This window comes from Rhinopithecus roxellana, chromosome 21, assembly GCF_007565055.1.
Source record: "Rhinopithecus roxellana isolate Shanxi Qingling chromosome 21, ASM756505v1, whole genome shotgun sequence".
In the NCBI taxonomy this organism is placed as follows: Eukaryota; Metazoa; Chordata; class Mammalia; order Primates; family Cercopithecidae; genus Rhinopithecus; species Rhinopithecus roxellana.
The window spans coordinates 44,206,287-44,232,070 of NC_044569.1; the positions used below are offsets into that span (position 1 = coordinate 44,206,287).

Sequence of the window (25,784 nt, forward strand, 5' to 3'; positions counted from 1 at the left end):
AAGAGATGAAAGCTATAGAACTGATTTTAAAATGCTGTGTTAAAAAAAAAAAAAAAAAAGTCAAATGGCACAGCAGAAATCACCAGGGTGTGTATAATAGCTTGAGAGTCTCTTTTCATGCCTTCCTTCAAATAAATGAAATACTACCTGTAAATCCTTTTTTTCTGATAATTTTTAAAGCTGAAAAAGTATCACTTACCTGATTAAAGAAATCTAAAGCATCATCCAAGTATTGGTTCATCAGCAATCAGACATAACCAACAGATACCAAATATGTTGGAAGATATCACTTGATTATTAATTTCCTATTTAATAGGACATATTAATTTCATGCACCCATCACATCATTGTTCGATGGAACCACTTGACCTTTGTTTTCCCACCACTTCCCCTCGTATTGTCAGTGGAGTGTGCTGTGGAAAGGTGCCTAGGGAATCAGTACAAATGCACATGACCTAGGATCTAAAGCACTGTGTTGGGAAGGAACATTCTAGTACCACAGTCATAGGGAAATTAATCTTTGTAAGGGATAAGAAGGTTAGAATGCAACACATTTTACAAGACACCTTTGCTATTATTCATTTGTTCTTATTAAAAAGAGAGGAAAATGCATTACACTGACTTCTTCCTGCTCCGAAACCTCGGTCCACTGACAGTGTTGGAAATGGCACAGGCCGGAGAGTGAACTGCGGGTGGGGATATCCACAGGTGGGAGATGGGAGGATTCCTGGGTACTGGGCACTTTCTAGGGTCGGCACAGGGATGGCACTCACAACAGCTGCAAAAGAAAAAGGTTAATGGGCTTTTTGAATCTTATGTATTCACTCAACAAGCAAAAAGAAAATGGTGGAATTTTCAGATCCTCAAATCTATACACACTCTTCATAGTATCAAGTAGGTTCCCCTTATTTACCTCTCTCCACCAATCCCACTTTTTACTTTAGAAAAGACAGTTCATCCCTTAAGCATCATACTATGAAATATTATCCTACAGTTTAAAACATTCCAGGGCTCCAAACAAAGAAACAGTTAATCCAGTTACCATAAATCCACTTTAACATTTTATTTCGGTCATGTTGTTTGTTTGTCTTAGTCTTAGGCTTTCTTCTAAGAATGAACTATGGCATTAGAAAGGTTAGGTTGTTCACAAATCAGATATATTGTATAGAGTGGGCTGGAAAAGTGTTAGGAATTTTCCATTAATTCTATAAAAGAATGTATTGCTCTTGAGGGACAGTCCAGAAACAGAGAGGGAGAAGCAAGGTATTGTCTCAATGGTCATACTTAGGATTTATCGTTTAATAGAAAACATCTTCAGATACCCAAAACAGTGCAGCTGAGTGACATATTAAGTGTAACTGAAAGTTTTACAGGAATATCAACTTTTTTTAGTTACACTGGCTGAAACCCACAGAATAAAAACATACACAATATCTTCTAGGTTTAGATAGTATTGTTCAATTTCATTATTCCATAGCTATTCAATTATATATTATTAAATATTCCAATTGTAGTCAATCTTTATCTTATATTATCTTATAAAATGTTTAGTATTCCCTATCTTTTATTATGACAAAACAAAATTTAAGTCAGCTACCTGAATGTTCCATTTTAGCTGCATATTCCTGTCTGTGAAATTAATAAAATAATTTGTTATTTATTCATATGGTGATGCCAATAACTGGAGTTCAACATACACATGCGTGCATGCACGTTTACTAAATGAAAATCTTTCCTTTGCATATTTCTCATTTTATAACTTATAACCGTAGATACAAATTACACTGCATATTGTAAATCAATGAGAAACAACATATAGATTTCTTTTAAATTCTAACTTAAAATTCAGATTAAATATATAAAAGATACAAGATTTCAAAAGGGCTGCTTCTAGTAAACTGGCTATTAAAATTATATACCAGAATTTATTTTTCAGTATATTTATAATATTTCTTAAAATACATATGAACATGTTTACTTGAACTGAAAAATGAAGTCAGACTGTTTCAGATATAAAGAATTTTGCTGGACTGATTTGACAACAAAGAATGATTCTGCTAATCAGATTAAATGATGAGTATTTCCTATAAATTGAATAAAAATATAAATCACTTAAAGATAAATCATTTCTACAAAAATCGCTTTAGTGAATATCTAAGTTATATTTCAATTTTCCAAATCTTGTCTTCATTTTTCAGTAAAAAGTTGTTGAATTTTATTGGGTTTTTGTTCCATCACAAATTCAAATTATTGCTTTGGAGTGTAGTGTGATGACATTAATATAATTTAAAAAAAAATACGTGTCACTGTGTATATTAGAAGTTTATGACATGATGATATGAGACACATAGATACATGTAGATAGATAGTAGGTTGGTTACCATAGTGAAGTAGATTAACACATCTATCATCTCACAGTTACTTTTTGTGACAAAGTAACAAAGTAACTAAAATCTACATATTTAACAAAAATCCCTAATAAAATACAATACAATTCTATGTTCATTAAAATGTTTAACATTTCAGATTGATGAAATACCCACCATCAAGCCATGTAGTATGGCTTTGCTTTCATCAAATAGCATTTTATAATCATAAATTTACTTTCATTCAAATTGTTGCTAATATTTAAACATTATTGTTCTTGCACTTTGTTTTATTGCTTTTGCATATAATAAAAAGCAGGAAAGGTTAATTCATAAAATACAGAAGGCACAAATTTTATTCTGTAGACCAATAACATAACAATTTATAGGCCAATTCATAGGCCTTAGCTGATAATAACTCTGAGAGCAAGTTAAGTAGCTTCAGAAATTTCTGACCTTATACTCCACCTTTTCTTTATTCTTTTTTTATTATTATTATTATACTTTAAGTTCTAGGGTACATGTGCATAACGTGCAGGTTTGTTACATATGTATACTTGTGCCATGTTGGTGTGCTGCACCCATCAACTCATCAGCACCCATCGACTCGTCATTTACATCAGGTATAACTCCTAATGCAATCCCTCCCCCCTACCCCCTCCCCATTATAGGCCCCGTGTGTGATGTTCCCCTACCCGAGTCCAAGTGATCTCATTGTTCAGTTCCCACCTGTGAGTGAGAACATGCGGAGTTTGGTTTTCTGTTCTTGCGATAGTTTGCTGAGAATGATGGTTTCCAGCTGCATCCATGTCCCTACAAAGGACACAAACTCATCCTTTTTTATGGCTGCATAGTATTCCATGGTATATATGTGCCACATTTTCTTAATCCAGTAGGTCATTGATGGACATTTGGGTTGGTTCCAAGTCTTTGCAATTGTAAATAGTGCCACAATAAACATACGTGTGCATGTGTCTTTATAGCAGCATGATTTATAATCCTTTGGGTATATACCCAGTAATGGGATGGCTGGGTCAAATGGTATTTCTAGTTCTAGATCCTTGAGGAATCGCCACACTGTCTTCTACAATGGATGAACTAGTTTACAGTCCCACCAACAGTGTCAAAGTGTTCCCATTTCTCCACATCCTCTCCAGCACCTGTTGTTTACTGACTTTTTAATGATCACCATTCTAACTGGTGTGAGATGGTATCTCACTGTGGTTTGAATTTGCATTTCTCTGATGGCGAGTGATTATGAGCATTTTCTCATGTGTCTATTGGCTGCATAAATGTTCTCTTTTGAGAAATGTCTGTTCATATCCTTTGCCCACTTTTTGATGGGGTTGTTTTTTTCTTGTAAATTTGTTTGAGCTCTTTGTAGGTTCTGGATATTAGCCCTTTGTCAGATGAGTAGATTGCAAAAATTTTCTCCCATTCTGTAGGTTGCCTGTTCACTCTGATGGTAGTTTCTTTTGCTGTGCAGAAGCTCTTTAGTTTAATTAGATCCCATTTGTCAATTTTGGTTTTGATTGCCATTGCTTTTGGTGTTTTAGACATGAATTCCTTGCCCATGCCTATGTCCTCAATGGTATTGCCTATGTTTTCTTCTAGGGTTTTCATGGTATTAGGTCTAACATTTAAGTCTCTAATCCTTCTTGAATTACTTTTCATATAAGGAGTAAGGAAAGGATCCAGTTTCAGCTTTCTACTTATGGCTAGCCAATTTTCCCAGCACCATTTATTAAATAAGGAATCCTTTCCACATTTCTTGTTTTTCTCAGGTTTATCAAAGATCAGATGGCTGTAGATGTGTGGTGTTATTTCTGAGGACTCTGTTCTGTTCCATTGGTCTATATCTCAGTTTTGGTACCAGTGCCGTGCTGTTTTGGTTACTGTAGCCTTGTAGTATAGTTTGAAGTCAGGTAGCGTGATGCCTCCAGCTTTGTTCTTTTGACTTAGGATTGTCTTGGAAATGCGGACTCTTTTTTGGTTCCATATGAACTTTAAAGCAGTTTTTTCCAATTCTGTGAAGAAAGTCATTGGTAACTTGATGGGGATGGCATTGAATCTATAAATTACCTTGGGCAGTATGGTCATTTTCACGATATTGATTCTGCCTATCCATGAGCATGGAATGTTCTTCCATTTGTTTGTGTCCCTCTTTTATTTCACTGAGCAGTGGTTTGTAGTTCTCCTTGAAGAGGTCCTTCACATCCCTTGTAAGTTGGATTCCTAGGTATTTTATTCTCTTTGAAGCAAGTGTGAATGGAAGTTCATTCATGATTTGGCTCTCTGTTTGTCTGTTACTAGTGTATAAGAATGCCTGTGATTTTTGCACATTAATTTTTTATCCTGAGACTCTGCTGAAGTTGCTTATCAGCTTAAGGAGATTTGGGGCTGAGACAATGGGGTTTTCTAAATATACAATCATGTCATCTGCAAACAGGGACAATTTGACTTCTTCTTTTCCTAACTGGATACCCTTGATTTCTTTCTCTTGCCTGATTGCCCTAGCCAGAACTTCCAACACTATGTTGAATAGGAGTGGTGAGAGAGGGCATCCCTGTCTTGTGCCAGTTTTCAAAGGGAATTTTTCCAGTTTTTGCTCATTGAGTATGATATTGGCTGTGGGTTTGCCATAAATAGCTCTTATTATTTTGAGATCCGTTCCATCAATACCGAATTTATTGAGCGTTTTTGGCATGAAGGGCTGTTGAATTTTGTCAAAGGCCTTTTCTGCATCTATTGAGATAATCATGTGGTTTCTGTCTTCGGTTCTGTTTATATGCTGGATTACGTTTATTGATTTGCGTATGTTGAACCAGCCTTGCATCCCAGGGATGAAGCCCACTTGATCATGGTGGATAAGCTTTTTGATGTGCTGCTGGATCCGGTTTGTCAGTATTTTATTGAGGATTTTTGCACCAATGTTCATCAGGGATATTCGTCTAAAATTCTCTTTTTTTGTTGTGTCTCTGCCAGGCTTTGGTATCAGGATGATGTTGGCCTCATAAAATGAGTTAGGGAGGATTCCCTCTTTTACTATTGATTGGAATAGTTTCAGAAGGAATGGTACCAGCTCCTCCTTGTACCTCTGGTAGAATTCAGCTGTGAATCCAGCTGGTCCTGGACTTTTTTTTGTTGGTAGGCTATTAATTATTGCCTCAATTTCAGAGCCTGCTATTGGTCTATTCGGGGATTCAGCTTCTTCCTGGTTTAGTCTTGGGAGAGTGTAAGTGTCCAGGAGAGTATCCATTTCTTCTAGGTTTTCTAGTTTATTTGTGTAGAGGTGTTTATAGTATTCTCTGATGGTAGTTTGTATTTCTGTGGGGTCGGTGGTGATATTCTCTTTATCAATTTTTATTGCATCTATTTGATTCTTCTCTCTTTTCTTCTTTATTAGTCTTGCTAGCAGTCGATCAATTTTGTTGATCTTTTCAAAAAACCAACTCCTGGATTCATTGATTTTTTGGAGGGTTTTTTGTGTCTGTATCTCCTTCAGTTCTGCTCTGATTTTAGTTATTTCTTGCCTTCTGCTAGCTTTTGAATGTGTTTGCTCTTGCTTCTCTTGTTGTTTTAATTGTGATGTTAGAATGTAAATTTTAGATCCTTCCTGCTTTCTCTTGTGGGCATTTAGTGCTATAAATTTCCCTCTACACACTGTTTTCAATGTGTCCCAGAGATTCTGGTATGTTGTATGTATCTTTGTTCTCATTGGTTTCAAAGAACATCTTTATTTCTGCCTTCATTTCATTATGCACCCAGTAGTCATTCAGGAGCAGGTTATTCAGTTTCCATGTAGTTGAGTGGTTTTGATTGAGTGTCTTAGTCCTGAGTTCTAGTTTGATTGCACTGTGGTCTGAGAGACAGTTTGTTATAATTTCTGTTTTTGTACATTTATTGTGGAGTGCTTTACTTCCAAGGTGGTGAATTTTGGAATAAGTGTGGTGTGGTGCTGAGAAGAATGTATATTCTGTTGATTTGGGGTGGAGAGTTCTGTAGATGTCTATTAGGTCTGCTTGCTGCAGAGATGAGTTCAATTCCTGGATATCCTTGTTAACTTTCTGTCTCGTTGATCTGTCTAATGTTGACAGTGGGGTGTTGAAGTCTCCCATTACTATTGTATGGGAGTCTAAGTCCTTTTGTAAGTCTCTAAGGACTTGCTTTATGAATCTGGGTGCTCCTGTATTGGGTGCATATGTATTTAGGATAGTTAGCTTTTCCTGTTGAATTGATCCCTTTACCATTATGTAATGGCCTTCTTTGTCTCTTTTGATCTTTGATGGTTTAAAGTCTTTTTTATCAGAGACTAGGATTGCAACCCCTGCTTTTTTTTTTTTTTTTTTTTTTTTTTTTTTTTTTTTTTTTTTTTTTGAGACGGAGTCTCACTCTGTTGCCCAGGCTGGAGTGCAGTGGCGCCATCTTCACTCACTGCAAGCTCCACCTCCCAGGTTCACGCCATTCTCCTGCCTCAGCCTCCCGTGTAGCTGGGACTACAGGTGCCTGCCACTGCGCCCAGCTAATTTTTGTAATTTTTGAGTAGAGACGGGGTTTCACCATGTTATCCAGGATGGTCTCGATCTGACCTCGTGATCCGCCCATCTCGGCCTCCCAAAGTGCTGGGATTACAGGCGTGAGCCACCGTGCCTGGCCCAGCAACCCCTGCTTTTTTTTGTTCTCCATTTGCTTGGTAGATCTTCCTCCATCCCTTTATTTTGAGCCTATGTATGTCTCTGCATGTGAGATGGGTCTCCTGAATACAGCAGACTGATGGGTCTTGACTCTTTATCCAGTTTGCCAGTCTGTGTCTTTTAATTGGAGCATTTAGTCCATTTACATTAAAGTTAATATTGTTATGTGTGAACTTGATCCTGCCATTATGATATTAACTGGTTATTTTGCTCGTTAGTTGATGCAGTTTCTTCCTAGCCTCGATGGTCTTTACATTTTGGCATGCTTTTGCAATGCCTGGTACTGGTTGTTCCTTTCCATGTTTAGGGCTTCCTTCAGGGTCTCTTGTAAGGCAGGCCTGGTGGTGACAAAATCTCTAAGCATTTGCTTATCTGTAAAGGATTTTATTTCTCCTTCACTTATGAAACTTAGTTTGGCTGGATATGAAATTCTGGGTTGAAAATTCTTTTCTTTAAGAATGTTGAATATTGGCCCCCACTCTCTTCTGGCTCGTAGAGTTTCTGCTGAGACATCTGCTGTTAGTCTGATGGGCTTCCCTTTGTGGGTAACCCGACTTTTCTCTCTGGCTGCCCTTAAGATTTTTTCCTTCATTTCAACTTTGGTGAATCTGGCAATGATGTGTCTTGGAGTTGCTCTTCTCAAGGAGTATCTTTGTGGCATTCTCTGTATTTCCTGAATTTGAATGTTGGCCTGCCCTACTAGGTTGGGGAAGTTCTCCTGGATGATATCCTGAAGAGTGTTTACCAACTTGGTTCCATTTTCCCCCTCACTTTCAGGCACCCCAATCAGATGTAGATTTGGTCTTTTTACATAATCCCATACTTCTTGCAGGCTTTGTTCATTTCTTTTTCTTCTTTTCTTTAGACTTCTCTTCTCGCTTCATTTCATTCATTTGATCCTCAATCGCTGATACACTTTCTTCCAGTTGATCGAGTCAGTTACTGAAGCTTGTGCATTTGTCATGTAGTTCTCGTGTCATGGTTTTCATCTCTGTTAGTTCGTTTATGGCCTTCTCTGCATTAATTAGTCTAGCTGTCAATTCTTCCACTCTTTTTTCAAGATTTTTAGTTTCTTTGCACTGGGTACGTAATTCCTCCTTTAGCTCTGAGAAGTTTGATGGACTGAAGCCTTCTTCTCTCATCTCGTCAAGTCATTCTCTGACCAGCTTCGATTTGTTGCTGGTGATGAGCTGCGCTCCTTTGCAGGGGGAGATGCGCTCTTATTTTTTGAATTTCCAGCTTTTCTGCCCTGCTTTTTCCCCATCTTTGTGGTTTTATCTGTCTCTGGTCATTGATGATGGTGACATACTGATGGGGTTTTGTTATGGGTGTCCTTCCTGTTTGTTAGTTTTCCTTCTAACAGTGAGGCCCCTCAGCTGCAGGTCTGTTGGAGATTGCTTGAGGTCCACTCCAGACCCTGTTTGCCTGGGTGTCAGCAGCAGAGGCTGCAGAAGATAGAATACTGCAGAACAGCGAGTGTACCTCTCTGATTCTTGCTTTGGAAACTTCCTCTCAGGGGTGTACTCCACCGTGTGAGGTGTGGGGTCTCAGTCTGCCCCTAGTGGGGGATGTCTCCCAGTTATGCTACTCAGGGGTCAGGGACCCACTTGAGCAGACAGTCTGTCCCTTTTCAGATTTCAACCTCCGTGTTGGGAGCTCCATTGCTCTCTTCAAAGCTGTCAGACAGAGTCGTTTGCGTCTGCAGAGGTTTCTGCTTTTTTTTGTTGTTGTTGTTGTTGTTTAGCTGTGCCCTGTCCCCAGAGGTGGAGTCTACAGAGACAGGCAGACCTCCTTGAGCTGCTGTGAGCTCCACCCAGTTTGATCTTCCCAGGGCTTTGTTTACCTACTTAAGGCTCAGCAATGGCTGGTGCCCCTACCCCAGCCTCGCTGCTGCCTTGCAGTTAGATCGCAGACTGCTGTGCTAGCAATGAGGAAGGCTCCGTGGGTGTGGGACCCTCCCGGCCAGGTGTGGGATATAATCTCCTGGTGTGCCCGTTTGCTTAAAGCGCAGTATTGGGGTGGGAGTTACCTGATTTTTCAGGTGTTGTGTGTCTCAGTTCCCCTGGCTAGGAAAAGGGATTCCCTTCCCCCTCGCACTTCCCAGGGGAGGTGATGCCTCGCCCTGCTTCAGCTCTGGCTGGTTGGGCTGCAACAGCTGACCAGCACCGATTGTACGGCACTCCCTAGTGAGATAAACCCAGTACCTCAGTTGAAAATGCAGAAATCACCTGTCTTCTGTTTCACTCGTGCTGGGAGCTGGAGACTGTAGCTGTTCCTATTCGGCCATCTTGCTCTGCCCCCCGTATTAACTTTAGTTCTCATGCTGTAGATTAGGTCTCTAGACTTGTTCATCTCACTTGTCCTCTATTTTGTATTCTTTGGCCTACATCTCCCCATTTCCTCTCCCCATTCCACCTGTAGGAACCACTGTTTCATTCTCTATCTCTGTGTATTTGAGCTTATATATATATTATTTCACTTATGAGATTGTTAAAAGGTTCATACTACCCAAAACTATATGCAGATTTAACACAATCCCTATCAAAATTCTAATGGCATTCTTCACAGAGAGAAAAAATCTTAAAATTTATTTAAAACCACAACAAATATTGAATAATCAAAGCAATACTGAGAAAGAAAAACAAAGTTGGATGCACTGTGCTTCCTGATTAAAAATTATGGTAAAAAGCTACGGTAATCAAAACAGCGTGGTACTGGCATAAAACAGAAGCGTAGATCAATGGAACAGAATAGAGAGCCCAGAAATAAATGCAAACATATATGGACAATTAGTTTCAACAAGAGCAAAAATAAGACACTATGGGGAAAGAATATTATCTTCCATAAATGGTGCTGGGGGAATGACTTTCACATTCAAAATAATGAAATTGGACCATTATCTCACACCATATAGAAAAATTAACTCAAAATGGACAAAATACCTATATGTATGACCCAAAAGGTAATGCCTAGGAGACAGCATAGGGGAACAGATCCTTGACTTTTGTCTTGTTTATGATCTTTTTAGATTTCACACCAAAAGCTTGGCTTCAAAAACAAAAATAAATAAATGAAACTGCACCAGACTAAAAAGCTTCTGCACAGCAAAGGAAATAATCACCAAAAGGAAAAGGCAAACCTCATCTTGTCTTTACATATTGTTACACAAAGTGCCTCTCTGTGAAAACAATTTTCAAGTTTATTTTAAAATTACTTGATAAATTTTGGTACAGATTTTTATTGTGAAGCTCCTAGAAAACAAGAAAGTAAATAACTTGAATGAGTAACAAATACTTCTGCAAGTGAGGTGGTTTCTAACATTTTCATTTAGAGCATAATTGAAGGAGAATCTCAGGTAGTTGTTAGTTGAAAAATTATCAAAAATAACAATGAGAAGTCACAATGTGATTTTGGCATGTAATTTGGGAGAACTTCAAATTGTTCAGTGACTGCTATAAAGATCTCATTGTTATAGTACTCATTCATATACATATACACACTATTATACATATATATGCAAACATATGCAAAGGTTTCACAGTGTTTAGATCAATAAAAAGCACACTGGACTAGAGTTAATGCAATAAGCAACATTCATTCATGGGTATATGCAATTAATGTACAAAAAGCCCCATTCATGTCATTAAGTGATAACACTCCAATAAAATTTTACTCTATATGCCATTGTGGAGAAACACTAATTGTAATGTTAAGATCCACAAGGAAAGGCCGGGCACGGTGGCTCAAGCCTGTAATCCCAGCACTTTGGGATGCCGAGACGGGCGGATCACGAGGTCAAGAGATTGAGACCATCCTGGCTAACCCGGTGAAACCCCGTCTCCACTAAAAAATACAAAAAAACCAGCCGGGCTAGGTGTCGGGCGCCTGTAGTCCCAGCTACTGAGGAGGCTGAGGCAGGAGAATGGCATAAACCCGGGAGGTGGAGCTTGCAGTGAGCTGAGATCCGGCCACTGCACTCCAGCCTGGGCGGCAGAGCGAGACTCCGTCTCAAAAAAATAAAAAATAAAAAATAAAAAATAAAGATTCACAGGAAAGAACATTAACAATTAACTGGAAATACAAACATAAAATAAAATTTTGGTGTATATAAATTTTATGCTGCAAAATGTAAGATATATAATCAATAAAAGACCTGCAAACATAAAAATACATCATGTTTGTATGTTAATCTGTGGGGAAAATAAATTATAGATTCTAGTTCAAGGAGAAAAATGAGTGATGTTAACTTTTATCTGTTAAGGCTCACATATTTTTTAAGGGGATGATATTGATATCAAACTACTATGGTATTTTTATGCTTTTAGATTGGTTTAAAAGTGTGTTATACCAGAAAAATTTCATCTTTCACAGATTTTTAATGTATAACAAAATATTTTAAGTGTTAAATTTTAAATATATGAGGGGATACATAGTTTTTCTAAATTATTTTAGAGAAGACATGAATGAACATTTGAGAGTAAGTGGTACAAAGCACAATGCCTCAATAAAGATATTGTATAAAAAGCACATTATGGATATATAAACACATAAACAGTCTCCATAAAAAGGAAAATTTTTAAAATGACAAGGAAACTTTTAAAAAGAATCAGAGATTCAAATCAGATACCAGCCAAAATGTTGTAAACTCCTTAAAGAAATAAGTTATAATTTTGTTGTCTTTATGTCTTTTCTAGTACAGTGCTAGAGATACTTCATATTTTTCAAGTGAGTTAATATGAAGGATTTTCTAGGAGTATTATTTAGAAATCTGTCATTTTAACACACTGGAGACTTTCAGAGTGACTTGATGTATGATTTAGTCTCCTGGGGTATATAGTTACTATAACTATAATAATAATAATAATAATAATAATAATAATAATAATGTAGTTGAACACATTTGTAAATACAAGCCATATAAGAGCATAAAGTCTATTTTTAAACAACTCAAATTCCCAGACTCTGAGGCAATCAACTGAATTATTTCACCTGTTTTACTGATCAAATGGATCACTGCAGTCATTAAAGTGGATTGCTAGATTGCAAAGCATTCCTGATATTGATAATTTTTACTCATAAATGTGACAATGCTAGTCTCCTTCAGATATAGAAGATACTCATTCCACAAATTGTGCACACTATATTTTATCAAAATGATTATAATACAAACAATAATGTTATTAACAAATATTTCACAATACGTTTAGAAAAAGAGTTTCATAGGTATCTTCTGATTCGGAACCAAACAAATTTGGAGAGAGAAACATAAAATAATTTTGCAAGCCATGTAATTTTTTAGTTAGGGTACTGAGAGCACTCTAGAGTCTAAACTTACACTGCAGTTCCAAGTCTTTCATTACTGAAGAAAGAAATTTTACTTTCTAATAGTTTTGTATTTTTGCTACTGACCTGATTACAAAGGGTTTATAAATAATAAAATTTTTTCAAAAATAATAAATCTGTTGTATGTTTCTGCATCTCAAAAGTGCTCATTATTTCATGACATGAAATAGAATAGCCAGTATCCCAAAGCTTTGATCTTGAAGTATCTCATTCCATGATTCATTTCTGAAAAGGCAGAGAAGTCTACATTTACTTATAACAAAAAATAATCATTCTTAAAGTAAGTTGGATAAAACATTAGGTATTAAGGTATCTTTAGGTATTTTTCCCCTTGATATCAGTTTTGAAAGTCAGAAATACACACACACAAGCACACACACACACACAGGCTTCAACTCAAAGTATTCGCTTCACTGCTATGTTTATGTAAAACAGCTCAGAGAGCGATATCATCAAGCATTTTCAATAAATATCTGCTGTGTGGAAAAACATGACAAGAAGTCTGTTCTGACACAGCTTTGTGACAATTGAATTTATTTCTGACATTGATGCACAAAGATTTCTCAAGTAGAAATTCCCTCACCAAATTACTTAGCTCCCTGAACAAGGCACATTGGTATTTGAAAACTTCCATAATATTCTTTAAAATGTTAGCACTAAATACTACCTTTAGGAAATCAAAAGTAAAGATTTTTTTAAGCTACAAGATTTAAGAAATAAGAAAACCCTCCCTAGATATTTCTCAATATGGTATTTGATGGAATTGAGAGATTTGTTGAGGAGACGAAGGGGACAAAGATAATGGTATGTCAAAATGAAAGAGCTTAACTGAAATGATTTTTCATTCTGCCTCTTTTTATCTTCTCTTTTCCAGAATGACCTGTATATTATCTGGGACATTTGGAAATTTAGCCTCTATTGTCCTTGATACATATTCATATCTCCTTCACATTTTCAGGTGTTCTTTGATAAGCAAGTGTCACAGCATGACATTCACAAGTACCCACAAACTCCATGGAGGGTCGCTTTTGGAAAAGCCCTAAGATTCATAAATATGTGCTTTTCAGTTATTCTTAACATAATGGTAAAGAGTCCAAATGCTGAAGTAAAACTGCCTGGATTCGTTACCTCGTTCTACTCCCTGCTAGTGAATAAGCGTCATAGCCAGCGTCAAAGATGCCTCCCACTGATCCCACCTCATGGGGTTCACATGCCTGTGGGGTTCCCTTGAACATTTTACCAGGATTGGTCTGGTGACCAGTAGAATGTGGCAGAAATGACATGTATCTTATCTAAGATAAGGTTTAAAAAGATTGCACATGCTCACTCTCTTTCTCTCTCTCTCTCTCTTCTCTCTTTTAGATCATTCATGCTGGGGGAAGCCAGGTGTCATGTCTTGGGGAATCCAGGTGTTATGTCTTGAGGGCAGGCTGGCAGACCTGTGCATAGGACCATGTGGCAAGAAACTAGACCCTCAGCTCAAGACACTGAAAGAAACCTCATGAAATAGCTTGAAGCTCTGACCCTGAACCACCTAGCTAAACCACTCTTAGATACCTGATTCTCAGAGATGCTATTCAGAAAATAAACAATAATTGTTTTATTTTGCTACATTTTGGGAGTAATTTGTTACATAATAATTGTTAGCTGTACGTTGAAGGGCAAATTATTCAAGCTCTGTTTTTTCAGTTTCCTTATCTGCAAAATGGAGTACTGATTTTAGATGTGGTTGTGAGGATTAAAGAGATCATCCAAAGAGAAGCGCAACAGAGTACAGGGTCAGAAGTCAGCAACCCATAAATGTTGGGCATTGTAATTAATTTGCAAGGCTGCAAGAGACGCAACCAAAACTGCATGGAATATCTTTTATTTGAAAATACTGTTTAAAACATCCTGTCTTACATTTGAAAAAAAAAAAAGAGTGCTATGCATTAAGATAGAGGCAAATAAATAATAGTTTTTAAATTCAAATTTGAACCTGAGGAAACTATGACCCTGAAAGATTTTTGACATGAGAAAGAGAATTTCTAGTTCAAGTTCTTGTTTTGTCATTTGTTAGCTAAAGGAAGGCCATTAATTTATTGAAGTCTATCTGGCCTAATTTTAATGTGGTTTATACCCGCTTTCCAAGATGAGATAGAATGTGGACTGGATGGCTTAGTGCTCGCCGCAGCAGGGGCTATGTGTTAAGATCAAACAGAGTGAACTGTGAGAAGGAAACTTTAAGACCCCTGTAATCTCCTACTATACTCCTTCTTTCTGGACTCCTTCTTTTTTTTTTTTTTTTTTGAGATGGAGTCTCGCTCTGTCGCCCAAGCTGGAGTGCAGTGGCCGGATCTCAGCTCACTGTAAGCTCCGCCTCCTGGGTTCACGCCATTCTCCTGCCTCAGCCTCCCGAGTAGCTGGGACTACAGGCGCCCGCCACCTCGCCCGGCTAGTTTTTTTTTTTGTACTTTACTGAGACGGGGTTTCACTGTGTTAGCCAGGATGGTCTCGATCTCCTGACCTCGTGATCCGCCCGCCTCGGCCTCCCAAAGTGCTGGGATTACAGGCTTGAGCCACCGCGCCCGGCCTGGACTCCTTCTATCTATCTGAAACTTTTCAACTGAGATCTTCTCAAATGAGATGTGTCTATGAAGCCCAGATATATGAAATGAGATGTGTCTATGAAGCCCAGATATATGAAATAGTTGTGAACATCTGTGTGTACATTTTGGCTCCATGATATTAGACAGAAGATGAGGCTGTAGGAAAGACAGACTCTGAACTCTTTCCATGGAATTCCTTTGAGATGAGCTTACGGTATCACAGTATCCTTTTCTAAGCAGACCAGAAACATTTTCCCAAGAAATTGTGCATCCATTTGCCTTAGCCATTTATAAGTTACCCCCAGATCTCCAAAACCTTGATGAGACAGGAAATGTTGTGAGGTTGGACGAATAGGAACAGCTCCAGACAACAGCTCCCAGCGTGAGCAACACAGAAGATGGGTGATTTCTACATTTCCAACTGATGTACTGGGTTCATCTCACTGGGGCGTGTCAGACAGTGGGTGCAGGAGAGGGTGCAGCCCACCAAGTGAGAACCGAAGCAGGGTGAGGCATTGCCTCACCTGGGAAGCACAAGGGGTAAGGGAATTCCCTTTCCTAGACAAGGGAAACCGTGACACACAGCATCTGGAAAATCGGGTCACTCCCACCCTAACACTGTGCTTTTCCAAGGGTCTTAGCAAATGGCACACCAGGAGATTATATCCGGTGCCTGGCTTGCAAGGTTCCGCGCCTGATTTGGAAGGTACCACACCCACGGGTCCTCCCTCATTGCTAGCACAGAAGTCTGAAATCTAACTGCAAGGTGGCAGCAAGTCTCAGGGAGAGGCGGCCGACATTGCTGAGGCTTGAGTAGGTAAACAAAGCGGCCAGGAAGCTTGAACTGGAACTGGGTGGAGCCCACCGCAGCTCAAGGAGGCCTGCCTGCCTCTGTAGACTCCACCTCTGGGGACAGGGCACAGCCAAACAAAAGGAAGCAGAAACCTCCGCAGATTGAAATGTCCCTGTCTGACAGCTTTGAAGAGAGTAGTGGTTCTCCCACCATGGAGTTTGAGATCTGAGAATGGAGAGACTGCCTTCTCAAGTGGGTCCCTGACCCCAGAGTAGCCGAACTGGGAGGCACATACCAGTAGGGGTAGACTGAGACCTCACACAGCCAGGTACCCCTCTAAGAGGAAGCTTCCAGAGGAACGATCAAGTGGCAACATTTACTCTTCAGCAATATTCATGCTTCTGAAGCCTCCACTGCTGATACCCTGGCAAACAGGGTATGGAGTGCACCTCCAACAAACTCCAACAGACCTGCAACTGAGGGTACTGACTGTTAGAAGGAAAACCAACAAACAGAAAGGGCATCAACACCAAAACCCCATCTGTACGTCACCATCATCAAATACCAAACGTAGATAAAAACCACAAAGATGGGGAAAAAGCAGAGCAGAAAAGCTGAAAATTCTAAAAATCAGACCACCTCTCTCCCTCCAAAGGAATGCAGCTCCTTGCCAGCAACAGAACAAAGCTGGATGGAGAATGACTTTGACGAGCTGAGAGAAGAAGGCTTCAGACAATCAAACTTCTCCGAGCTAAAGGAGGAAGTTTGAACCCATTGCAAAAAAGCTAAAAACCTTGAAAAGAGATTAGACGAACGGCTAACTAGAATAACCAGTGTAGAAAAGTCCTTAAATGTGCTGATAGAGCTGAAAACCATGGAACGAGAACTATGTGACAAATGCACAAGCTTCAGCAACCAATTCAATGAGCTGGAAAAAAGGGTATCAGTGATTGAAGATCAAATAAATGAAATGGAGCAACAAGAGAAGTTTAGAGAAAAAAGAGTGAAAATAAATGAACAAAGCCTCCAAGACATATGAGACTATGTGAAAAGACCAAATCTATGTCTGATTGGTGTACCTGAAAGTGACAGGGAGAATGGAACCAAACTGGAAAACACTCTGCAGGATATTATCCAGGAGAACTTCCCCAACCTAGCAACATTCAAATTCAGGAAATAGAGAGAACACCACAAATTCAGGAAACACAGAGAACACCACAAAGAACACTCTGATAAAATAGACTTTAAACCAACAAATATCTTGGAGAGCAACTCCAAGACACATATTTTTCAGAATCACCAAAGTTGAAATGAAGGAAAAAATGTTAAGGGCAGCCAGAGAGAAAGGTCGGGTTACCAACAAAGGGAAGCCCATCAGACTAACAGCAGATCTCTCGGCAGAAACTCTACAAGCCAGAAGAGAGTGGGGGCCAATATTCAACATTCTTAAAGAAAAGAATTTTAAACCCAGAATCTCATATCCAGTCAAACTAAGTTTCATAAGTGAAGGAGAAATAAAATCCTTTACAGACAAGCAAATCTGAGAGATTTTTGTCACCACCAGGCCTGCCCTACAAGAGCTCCTGAAGGAAGCACTAAACATGGAAAGGAACAAACAGTACCAGCCCCTGCAAAAACATGTCAAAATGTAAAGACCATCAATGCTAGCAGAAAACTGCATTAACTAATGAGCAAAATAACCAGCTAACATCATCATGACAGGATCAAATTCACACATAACAATATTTACCTTAAATGTAAATTGGGTAAATGCTCCAATTAAAAGACATAGAATGGCAAATTGGATAAAGAATTAAGACCCGTCAGTTTGCTGTATTCAGAAGATCCATCTCACTTGCAGAGACATGCAGGTTCAAAATAAAGGGATGGGGAAGGTCTACCAAGCAAATGGAAAACAAAAAAAGGCAGGGGTTGCAATCCTAGTCTCTGTTAAATAGACTTTAAACCAACAAAAATGAAAAGAGACAAAGAAGGCCATTACATAATGGTAAAGGGATCAATTCAACAAGAAGAGCTAACTATCCTAAATATATATGCACCCAATACAGGAGCACCCAGATTCATAAAGCAAGTCCTTAGAGACTTACAAAGAGACTTAGACTCCCATACAATAATAGTGGGAAAAATTAACACCCCACTGTCAACATTAGACAGATCAACGAGGCAGAAAGTTAGCAAGGATATCCAGGAATTGAACTCATCTCTGCACCAAGCGGACCTAATAGACATCTACAGAATTCTCCACCCCAAATCAACAGAATATACGTTCTTCTCAGCATCACATTGCACTTATTCTAAAATCAACCACATAGTTGGAAGTAAAGCACTCCTCAGCAAATGTACAAGAACAGAAATTATAACAAACTATCTCTCAGACCACAGTGCAATCAAACTAGAACTCAGGACTAAGAAACTCAATCAAAACCGCTCAACTACATGGAAACCGAACAACCTGCTCCTGAATGATTACTGGGTACATAAAGAAATGAGGGCAGAAATAAAGATGTTCTTTGAAACCAATGAGAACAAAGATACAACATACTAAAATCTCTGGGACACATTTAAAGCAGTGTGTAGAGGGAAATTCATAGCACTAAATCCCCACAAGAGAAAGCAGGAAAGATCTAAAATTGACACCCTAACATCACAATTAAAAGAACTAGAGAAGCAAGAGCAAACCCATTCAAAAGCTAGCAGAAGGCAAGAAATAACTAAGATCAGAGCAGAACTGAAGGAGATACAGACACAAAAAACCCTTCACAAAATCTTTCTGAAAAGATCAACAAAATGGATAGACCACTAGCAATACTCATAAAGAAGAAAAGACAGAAGAATCAAATAGACACAATAAAAAATGATAAAGGGGATATACACAAAGTGTATATCTGACCCCACAGAAATACAACCTACCATCAGAGAATACTATAAACACCTCTATGCAAATAAACTAGAAAACCTAGAAGAAATGGATAAATTCCTGGACACATACACCCTCCCAAGACTAAACCAGGAAGGAGTTGAATCCCTGAACAGACCAATAACAGGCTCTGAAATTGAGGCAATAATTAATAGCCTACCAACCAAAAAAAAGTCCAGGACCAGACGGATTCACAGCCGAATTCTACTAGAAGTACAAGGAGGAGCTGGTATAATTCCTTCTGAAACGATTGCAATCAACAGAAAAAGAGGGAATCCTCCCTAACTCATTTTATGAGGCTGACATCATCCTGATACCAAAGTCTGGCAGAGACAAAACCAAAAAAAAAAGGGAATTTTACACCAATATCCCTGATGAACATCGATGCAAGAATCCTCAATAAAATACTGGCAAACCAAATCCAGCAGCACATCAAAAAGCTTATGCACCATGATCAAGTGGTGGATCCCTGGGATGCAAGGCTGGTTCAACATATGAAAATCAATAAACGTGATCCAGCATATAAACAGAACCAAAGACAAAAAACACATGATTATCTCAATAGATGCAGAAAAGACCTTTGACAAAATCCAACAGCCCTTCATGCTAAAAACTCTCAATAAATTCGGTATTGATGGAACATATCTCAAAATAATAAGAGCTATTTATGACAAACCCACAGCCAATATCATACTGAATGGGCAAAAACTGGAAAAATTCCCTTTGAAAACTGGCACAAGACAGGGATGCCCTCTCTCACCACTCCTATTCAACATAGTGTTGGAAGTTCTGGCCAGGGCAATCAGGCAAGAGAACGAAATAAAAGTTATTCAGTTAGGAAAAGAAGAAGTCAAATTGTCCCTATTTGCAGATGACATGATTGTATATTTAGAAAACCCCATTGTCTCAGCCCCAAATCTCCTTAAGCTGATAAGCAACTTCAGCAAAGTCTCAGGATACAAAATCAATGTGCAAAAATCACAAGCATTCTTATACACCAGTAACAGACAAACAGAGAGCCAAATCACGAATGAATTCCCATTCCCATTGCTTCAAAGAGAATAAAATACCTAGGAATCCAACTTACAAGGGATGTGAAGGACCTCTTCAAGGAGAACTACAAACCACTGCTCAGTGAAATAAAAGAGGACACAAACAAATGGAAGAACATTCCATGCTCATGGATAGAAAGAATCAATATCATGGAAATGGCCATACTGACCAAGGCAATTTATAGATTCAATGCCATCCCCATTAAGCTACCAATGACTTTCTTCACAGAATTGGAAAAAACTACTTTGAAGTTCATATGGAACCAAAAAAAAAAAAAAAAAAAAAAAAAAAAACCCACATTGCTATGACAATCCTAAGCCAAAAGAATGAAGCTGGAGGCAACATGCTACCTGACTTCAAACTATGCTACAAGGCTATAGTAAACAAAACAGCATGGTAACAGTACCAAAACAGAGATATAGACCAATGGAACAGAACAGAGTCCTTAGAAATAACACCACACATCTACAACCACCTGATCTTTGACAAACCTGACAAAAACAAGAAATGAGGAAAGGATTTCCTATTTAATAAATGGTGCTGGGTAAACTGGCTAGCCACATGTAGAAAGCTGAAACTGGATCCCTTCCTTATATCTTATACAAAAATTAAATCAAGAAGGATTAGAGACTTAAATGTTAGACCTAAAACCATAAAAATCCTAGAAGAAAACATAGGCAATACCATTCAGGACATAGGCATGGGCAAGGAATTCATGTCTAAAACACCAGAAGCAATGGCAACAAAAGCCAAAATCGACAAATGGGATCTAATTAAACTGAAGAGCTTCTGCACAGCAAAAGAAACTACCATCAGAGTGAACAGGCAACCTACAGAATGGGAGAAAATTTTTGCGATTTACTCATCTGACAAAGGGCTAATATCCAGAACCTACAAAGAACTCAAACAAATTTACAAGAAAAAAAAAATCATATCAAAAAGTGGGCAAAGGATATGAATAGACACTTCTCAAAAGAAGACATTCATACAGCCAACAGACACATGAAAAAATGCTCATCATCACTTGCCATCAGAGAAATGCAAATCAAAATCACAATGAGATACCATCTCACACCAGTTAGAATGGCAATCATTAAAAAGTCAGGACACAACAGGTGCTGGAGAGGATGTGGAGAAACAGGAACACTTTTACACTGTTAGTGGGACTGTAAACTAGTTCAACCATTGTGGAAGACAGTGTGGCAATTCCTCAAGGATCTAGAACTAGAAATACCATTTGACCCAGCAATCCTATTACTGGGTATATACCCAAAGGATTATAAATCATGCTGCTGTAAAGACACATGCACACGTATGTTTATTGCGGCACTCTTCACAATAGCAAGGACTTGGAACCAACCCAAATGACCATCAATGACCTACTGGATTAAGAAAATGTGGCACATATACATCATGGAATACTATGCAGTCATAAAAAAAGGATGAGTTCCTGTCCTTTGTAGGGACATGGATGCAGCATTCTCAGCAAACTCTCTCAAGGACAGAAAACCAAACACTGCATGTTCTCACTCATAGGTGGGAACTGAACAATGAAGAACACTTGGCCACAGGGTGGGGAACATCACATACCAGGTTCTGTCGTGGGGTGGGGGTAGGGGGGAGGGATAGCATTAGGAGATATACCTAATGTAAATGACGAGTTAACGGGTGCAGCACACCAACATGGCACATGTATACATATGTAACACACCTGCACTTTGTGCACATGTACCCTAGAACTTAAAGTGTATTACATTAAATAAAAAATAGAAAAAAAAGAAATGGTCCATTTTGTTGAAGAAATCTCTAAGACATTAGGAATTAAGAAATAATTAGGTAATCTAAGTCTTAAAAGGAAGATCTGTATTTTTATATTTATCTAGAAACTTTCTAGAAGCTAAGTTGGTATACCTTTTACACTTCATCATCTAAAACATTTACTTTCACCAACCCTTTGTCAGATCCCTTCTTCATTATTCCTATATCTTTGAAAAACAAACTACTTCTTTTCCTGTAAAATTCCCTGAAAAGGCACAATTCTGTACTCTCTACAGGAACCTTTTTAAGCTTAAAAGTCATCTTGACTGTGTCTGCATAACTACTGACTTGCTGATTTTGGTAGTCCAATAGAATTAACAATAGATGAATTTTGTTTGAAAATTTATTTTCTTATGGAACTACCAAGAAACGACATCTAGGTCTCCAATTCTCATTCATTCACAACACTTTTTAATTCCATTTTTATACAGAGCCATGGCATCGCACAAAACATTGCATAATGCATAATGCATTGTGGGCCTATAGAATTTGCATAAAAAACACTGTTCCTTTCAGTAATTCAGAGTAAGAGGTGGAATGAAGTATGTCATTGAAGAGTCAAAGAATAAAAACTTATATTAATAATGAATTGATCAGATTAGTATTTAAAATCATGTTTTAGGTAATGAGATCATTTCTAATGCAAATGTAAGTGTGATTTGAACTTTCTTCTCACCACTGTTCCTACAGTTCTGAATACTTGAAAATGCGTTTGCTGTTTATATTTATCATACTAGAATGGCTGTCTGCACTCCTTACTCCTAGGAAAGCATGCTTGGTTGGTTGTGGGCATCCACAAGGGCTGAAGGGTTATGGAAATAAATACCCAGTCTCAGAAGACTATTGAGCTGGGTCCAATCTTAGGAGGCTGGTTTCTCACACCTTATATGCGTGGGTCAAAGGGGTGATCATCTCACAGACAAGTCCCTCTCAATGTCCATTTGTGTAGAAGCAGACCTTCTGGTAGGACAGCACCTAGAGTCAGTAAAACTCCAGTTTTTAAAATCTGCCTTTTCTCATGTACCTTTATTTCCCTTCTCAACAGGTTCTCCAACTCACCGTTTGTGTTCTATAGCCAAGTGACTAACGCAGATGGTGGGGATGGAAAGAAGAGTGTTGGCTCTCATAGTGAATGTTCTAGAAAGCCCAGAAACAAGTAGCCATTACCATGGCAAAGTGTGTAACTTCCTTTGCTTCAGTGTTTTTGCTAGATGTTTCAGGCTACCTTTTTGAGACTTTTTCCTTTAAAGAATGATTTTCCTTTTTCCCCCCTCAAATATTCACAGAAAAAGAGAAGTGAGAAATATATAAAATTCAAGATACTGCCCTAAAACGTCTCATACTTTAAATGATCTTACTGGTCATCTGCTTCAATCTTTATCTTTCCTATTTCCTATTCCCTTCCTCTTTTTCAGCATTTTACAAAAGAAGAAAATGGGTTGAAAATGACCAAATAGTTACATCTGATTGTGCAATAAACATCTAGAAATGTAATGTAGATCTAAATCTGTCTTCAAAGAATGCTCTCAGCCAAATTAAGTTGCTCACCCAAGGCTACACCCCACTTCTTGGAAATAGCCTGCATGAAAGATTACTTGAGTCAGGATACACAAGGCCAGCCCTCTTGCCTCATTTAGAACAACTCTAAAGGACAGCCTCAGGTCAGCTGAGGTCTCCACTAAGCAGCATCACCAGTTCAATCCTTCCCTTGCCCCAATTCTGTATCCTTCACCCTCACTGGTATTATTCCAGAAAGCACTTGTCAATAAATATCCTTTTTTTCCAATCTCTGTTCTGACTATTTTGTAATTAATTTCATTATACTAAGAAACAGCATTTAAAATAATTTTTTGGCCATTATACAAATAGTCAGCCTTTGCCATCATTTTATAACAAGAGCAACTAGGTTGTGGAAACAAAAGATTGGGTTCATCTCCTGCCTGTGCTGTCAGCTGGCATGTTTCTCATGAACCTCAGCTAATTTAGCTGTGAAGAATGCTTGGGGGTAAGGAGTAGCATATGCCATATAATATTTTCAACCAAAAAGTATAATCTTAGACAAATAAGAAGATTCTGCCTTCCCATGAAATTAAATACGTTTTCTCTGTGAGCTTTAAAAGCCAAAAAACAACTTCAGATAACTTATGTTTTATCTGTTAATTAACATTTTATAGCACATAGTAAGAAATGTCAATGAAGAAAGAAAATAACAATCTTATAGGAATAACGATTCCTCAGTGAAATAGCAACGATCTTTATATTTGTGACTAGAAATCTGAACAATGCTATGGCTTTAGTTTATACAAGCCTTGATGCCCCAGGAAATATAAATAATTGCAAATGGGGCCATTATAAATTTATCTATTCTCCTGAATGAAATCATAACTCTGCCAAGATACAGATATACCATTTTTAAACATAGTTATTTATGGCCTTATCAATCACCTCAGATGCAAAGGGCTATTTTATAAAAAAGTTTAAGAATTTATTTGGACCAGGCATGGAGGGTCACACCTGTACTCCCAACACTTTGGGAGGCAGAGGCAGGAGGATCGCTTGAGTCCAGGAGTTTGAGACCAGCCTGGGCAACATGGTGAAACCTTGTCTCTTCAAAAAATACAAAAACTAGCTGGGCCTGTTGGTTTGTGTCTGCAGTCCTATCTACTCAGGAGGCTGAGGCAGTAAGATTGCTTGAGCCCAGGAGGTGGAGGTTACAGTGAACAGGGATTGTACCACTGCACTGCAGTTGGGCAACAGAGTGAGACTCTGTCTCAAAAAAATAAAAAATATTTTAAAATCAACTGTGTTTATATGTTAAAATAATTTTCTTTTGTTGGATACAGTTTCACCAACAAACAGCTTGTAGATAACAATGAATGCAATGTGACCAAGTTATTTAAAAATATATATATTCTATTGTCTTTTTTGTCATTGAATTATAGTATACATAGGGAAAATTGAGAATATGCTAAATACAGTGCTTAATGTTTTTCCAAAGTGAAATGCCTGGTATCCGTCATCCAGAACAAGAAATAACACATTATGAGAAGGTGCCCTATGGTACCTTCTGGTCCACTAATCCACTTCCATCAAAAGCAACTGTCCTCCTGAATTTTAACCCTGTATAGTCTGTTTTCATGATCCTGATAAAGACATACCCAAGACTGGGTAATTTGCAAAAAAAAAAAAAAAAAAAAAAAAAAAAAAGGTTTACTGGACTTACACTTCCATGTGGCTGAGAAGGTCTCACAATCATGGCAGAAGGCAAAAGGCATGTCTCACATGGCGGCAGGCAAGAGATGACAGCTTGTGCAAGGAGACTCCCATTTTTAAAATCATCAGATCTTGTGAAACTTATTCACTAACATGAGAACAGCACAGGAAAAACCTGGCCCCAAAATTCAGTTACCTCTCGCTGGGTCACTCCCACAACACATGGGAATTCAAGATGAGATTTGGGTGGGGACACAGCCAAACCATATAATTCTGCCCCTGGCCCCTCCCAAATCTAATGTTCTCACATTTAAAAACTAAGCATGCCTTTCCAATGGTCCCCCAAAGTCTTAACTCATTTCAGCATTAATTCAAAAGTCCAGAGCCCAACATTTCATCTGAGACAAGGCAAGTTCTTTCCACCTATCAGCCTGTAAAATCAAAAGTAAGTTAGTTACTTCATATATAAAATGGTGTTACAGGCATTGGGTAAATACAGCCATTCCAAATGGGATTAATTAGCTAAAACAAAGGGGCTACAGGTCCCATGAAAGTCCAAAATTCAGCAGGGCAGTCAAACCTTAAAGCTCCAAAATGATCCCCTCTGACTCCTTGTCTCACATTCAGGTCACACTGATGCAAGAGGTGGGTTCCCACAGTCTTGGGCATCTCCATCCCTATGGCTCTGGAGGGTACAACCTCACTTCTGGCTGCTTTCATGAGCTGGCATTGAGAGTGTCTGCAGCTCTTCCAGGTGCACAGTGCAAGCTGTCAGTGGATCTACCATTCTGGAGTCTGGAGGATGGTGGCCCTCTTCTCACAACCCCACTAGACAGTGACCCAGTAGGGACTCTGTGTGGGGGCTCTGACCCCACATCTCCCTTCTGCACTGCCCTAGTAGAGATTCTCCATGACAGCCCCACCCCTGCAGCAAAATTCTGCCTGGATATCCAGGCATTTCCACACATCCTCTGAAAT

General features: G+C 38.5%; 1 protein-coding gene across 1 annotated transcript in view; it reads right to left on the bottom strand.

Moving 5' to 3' along the window:
• Nucleotides 1-25,784, bottom strand: part of DCC (DCC netrin 1 receptor) — a 1,242,672-nt gene that overhangs the window by 41,303 nt on the left and 1,175,585 nt on the right. The window contains exon 26 of the mRNA XM_030926166.1: nt 617-778. Within this exon, the coding sequence (XP_030782026.1) occupies nt 617-778 (162 nt within the window). The remainder of the gene's footprint in view (nt 1-616; nt 779-25,784) is intronic.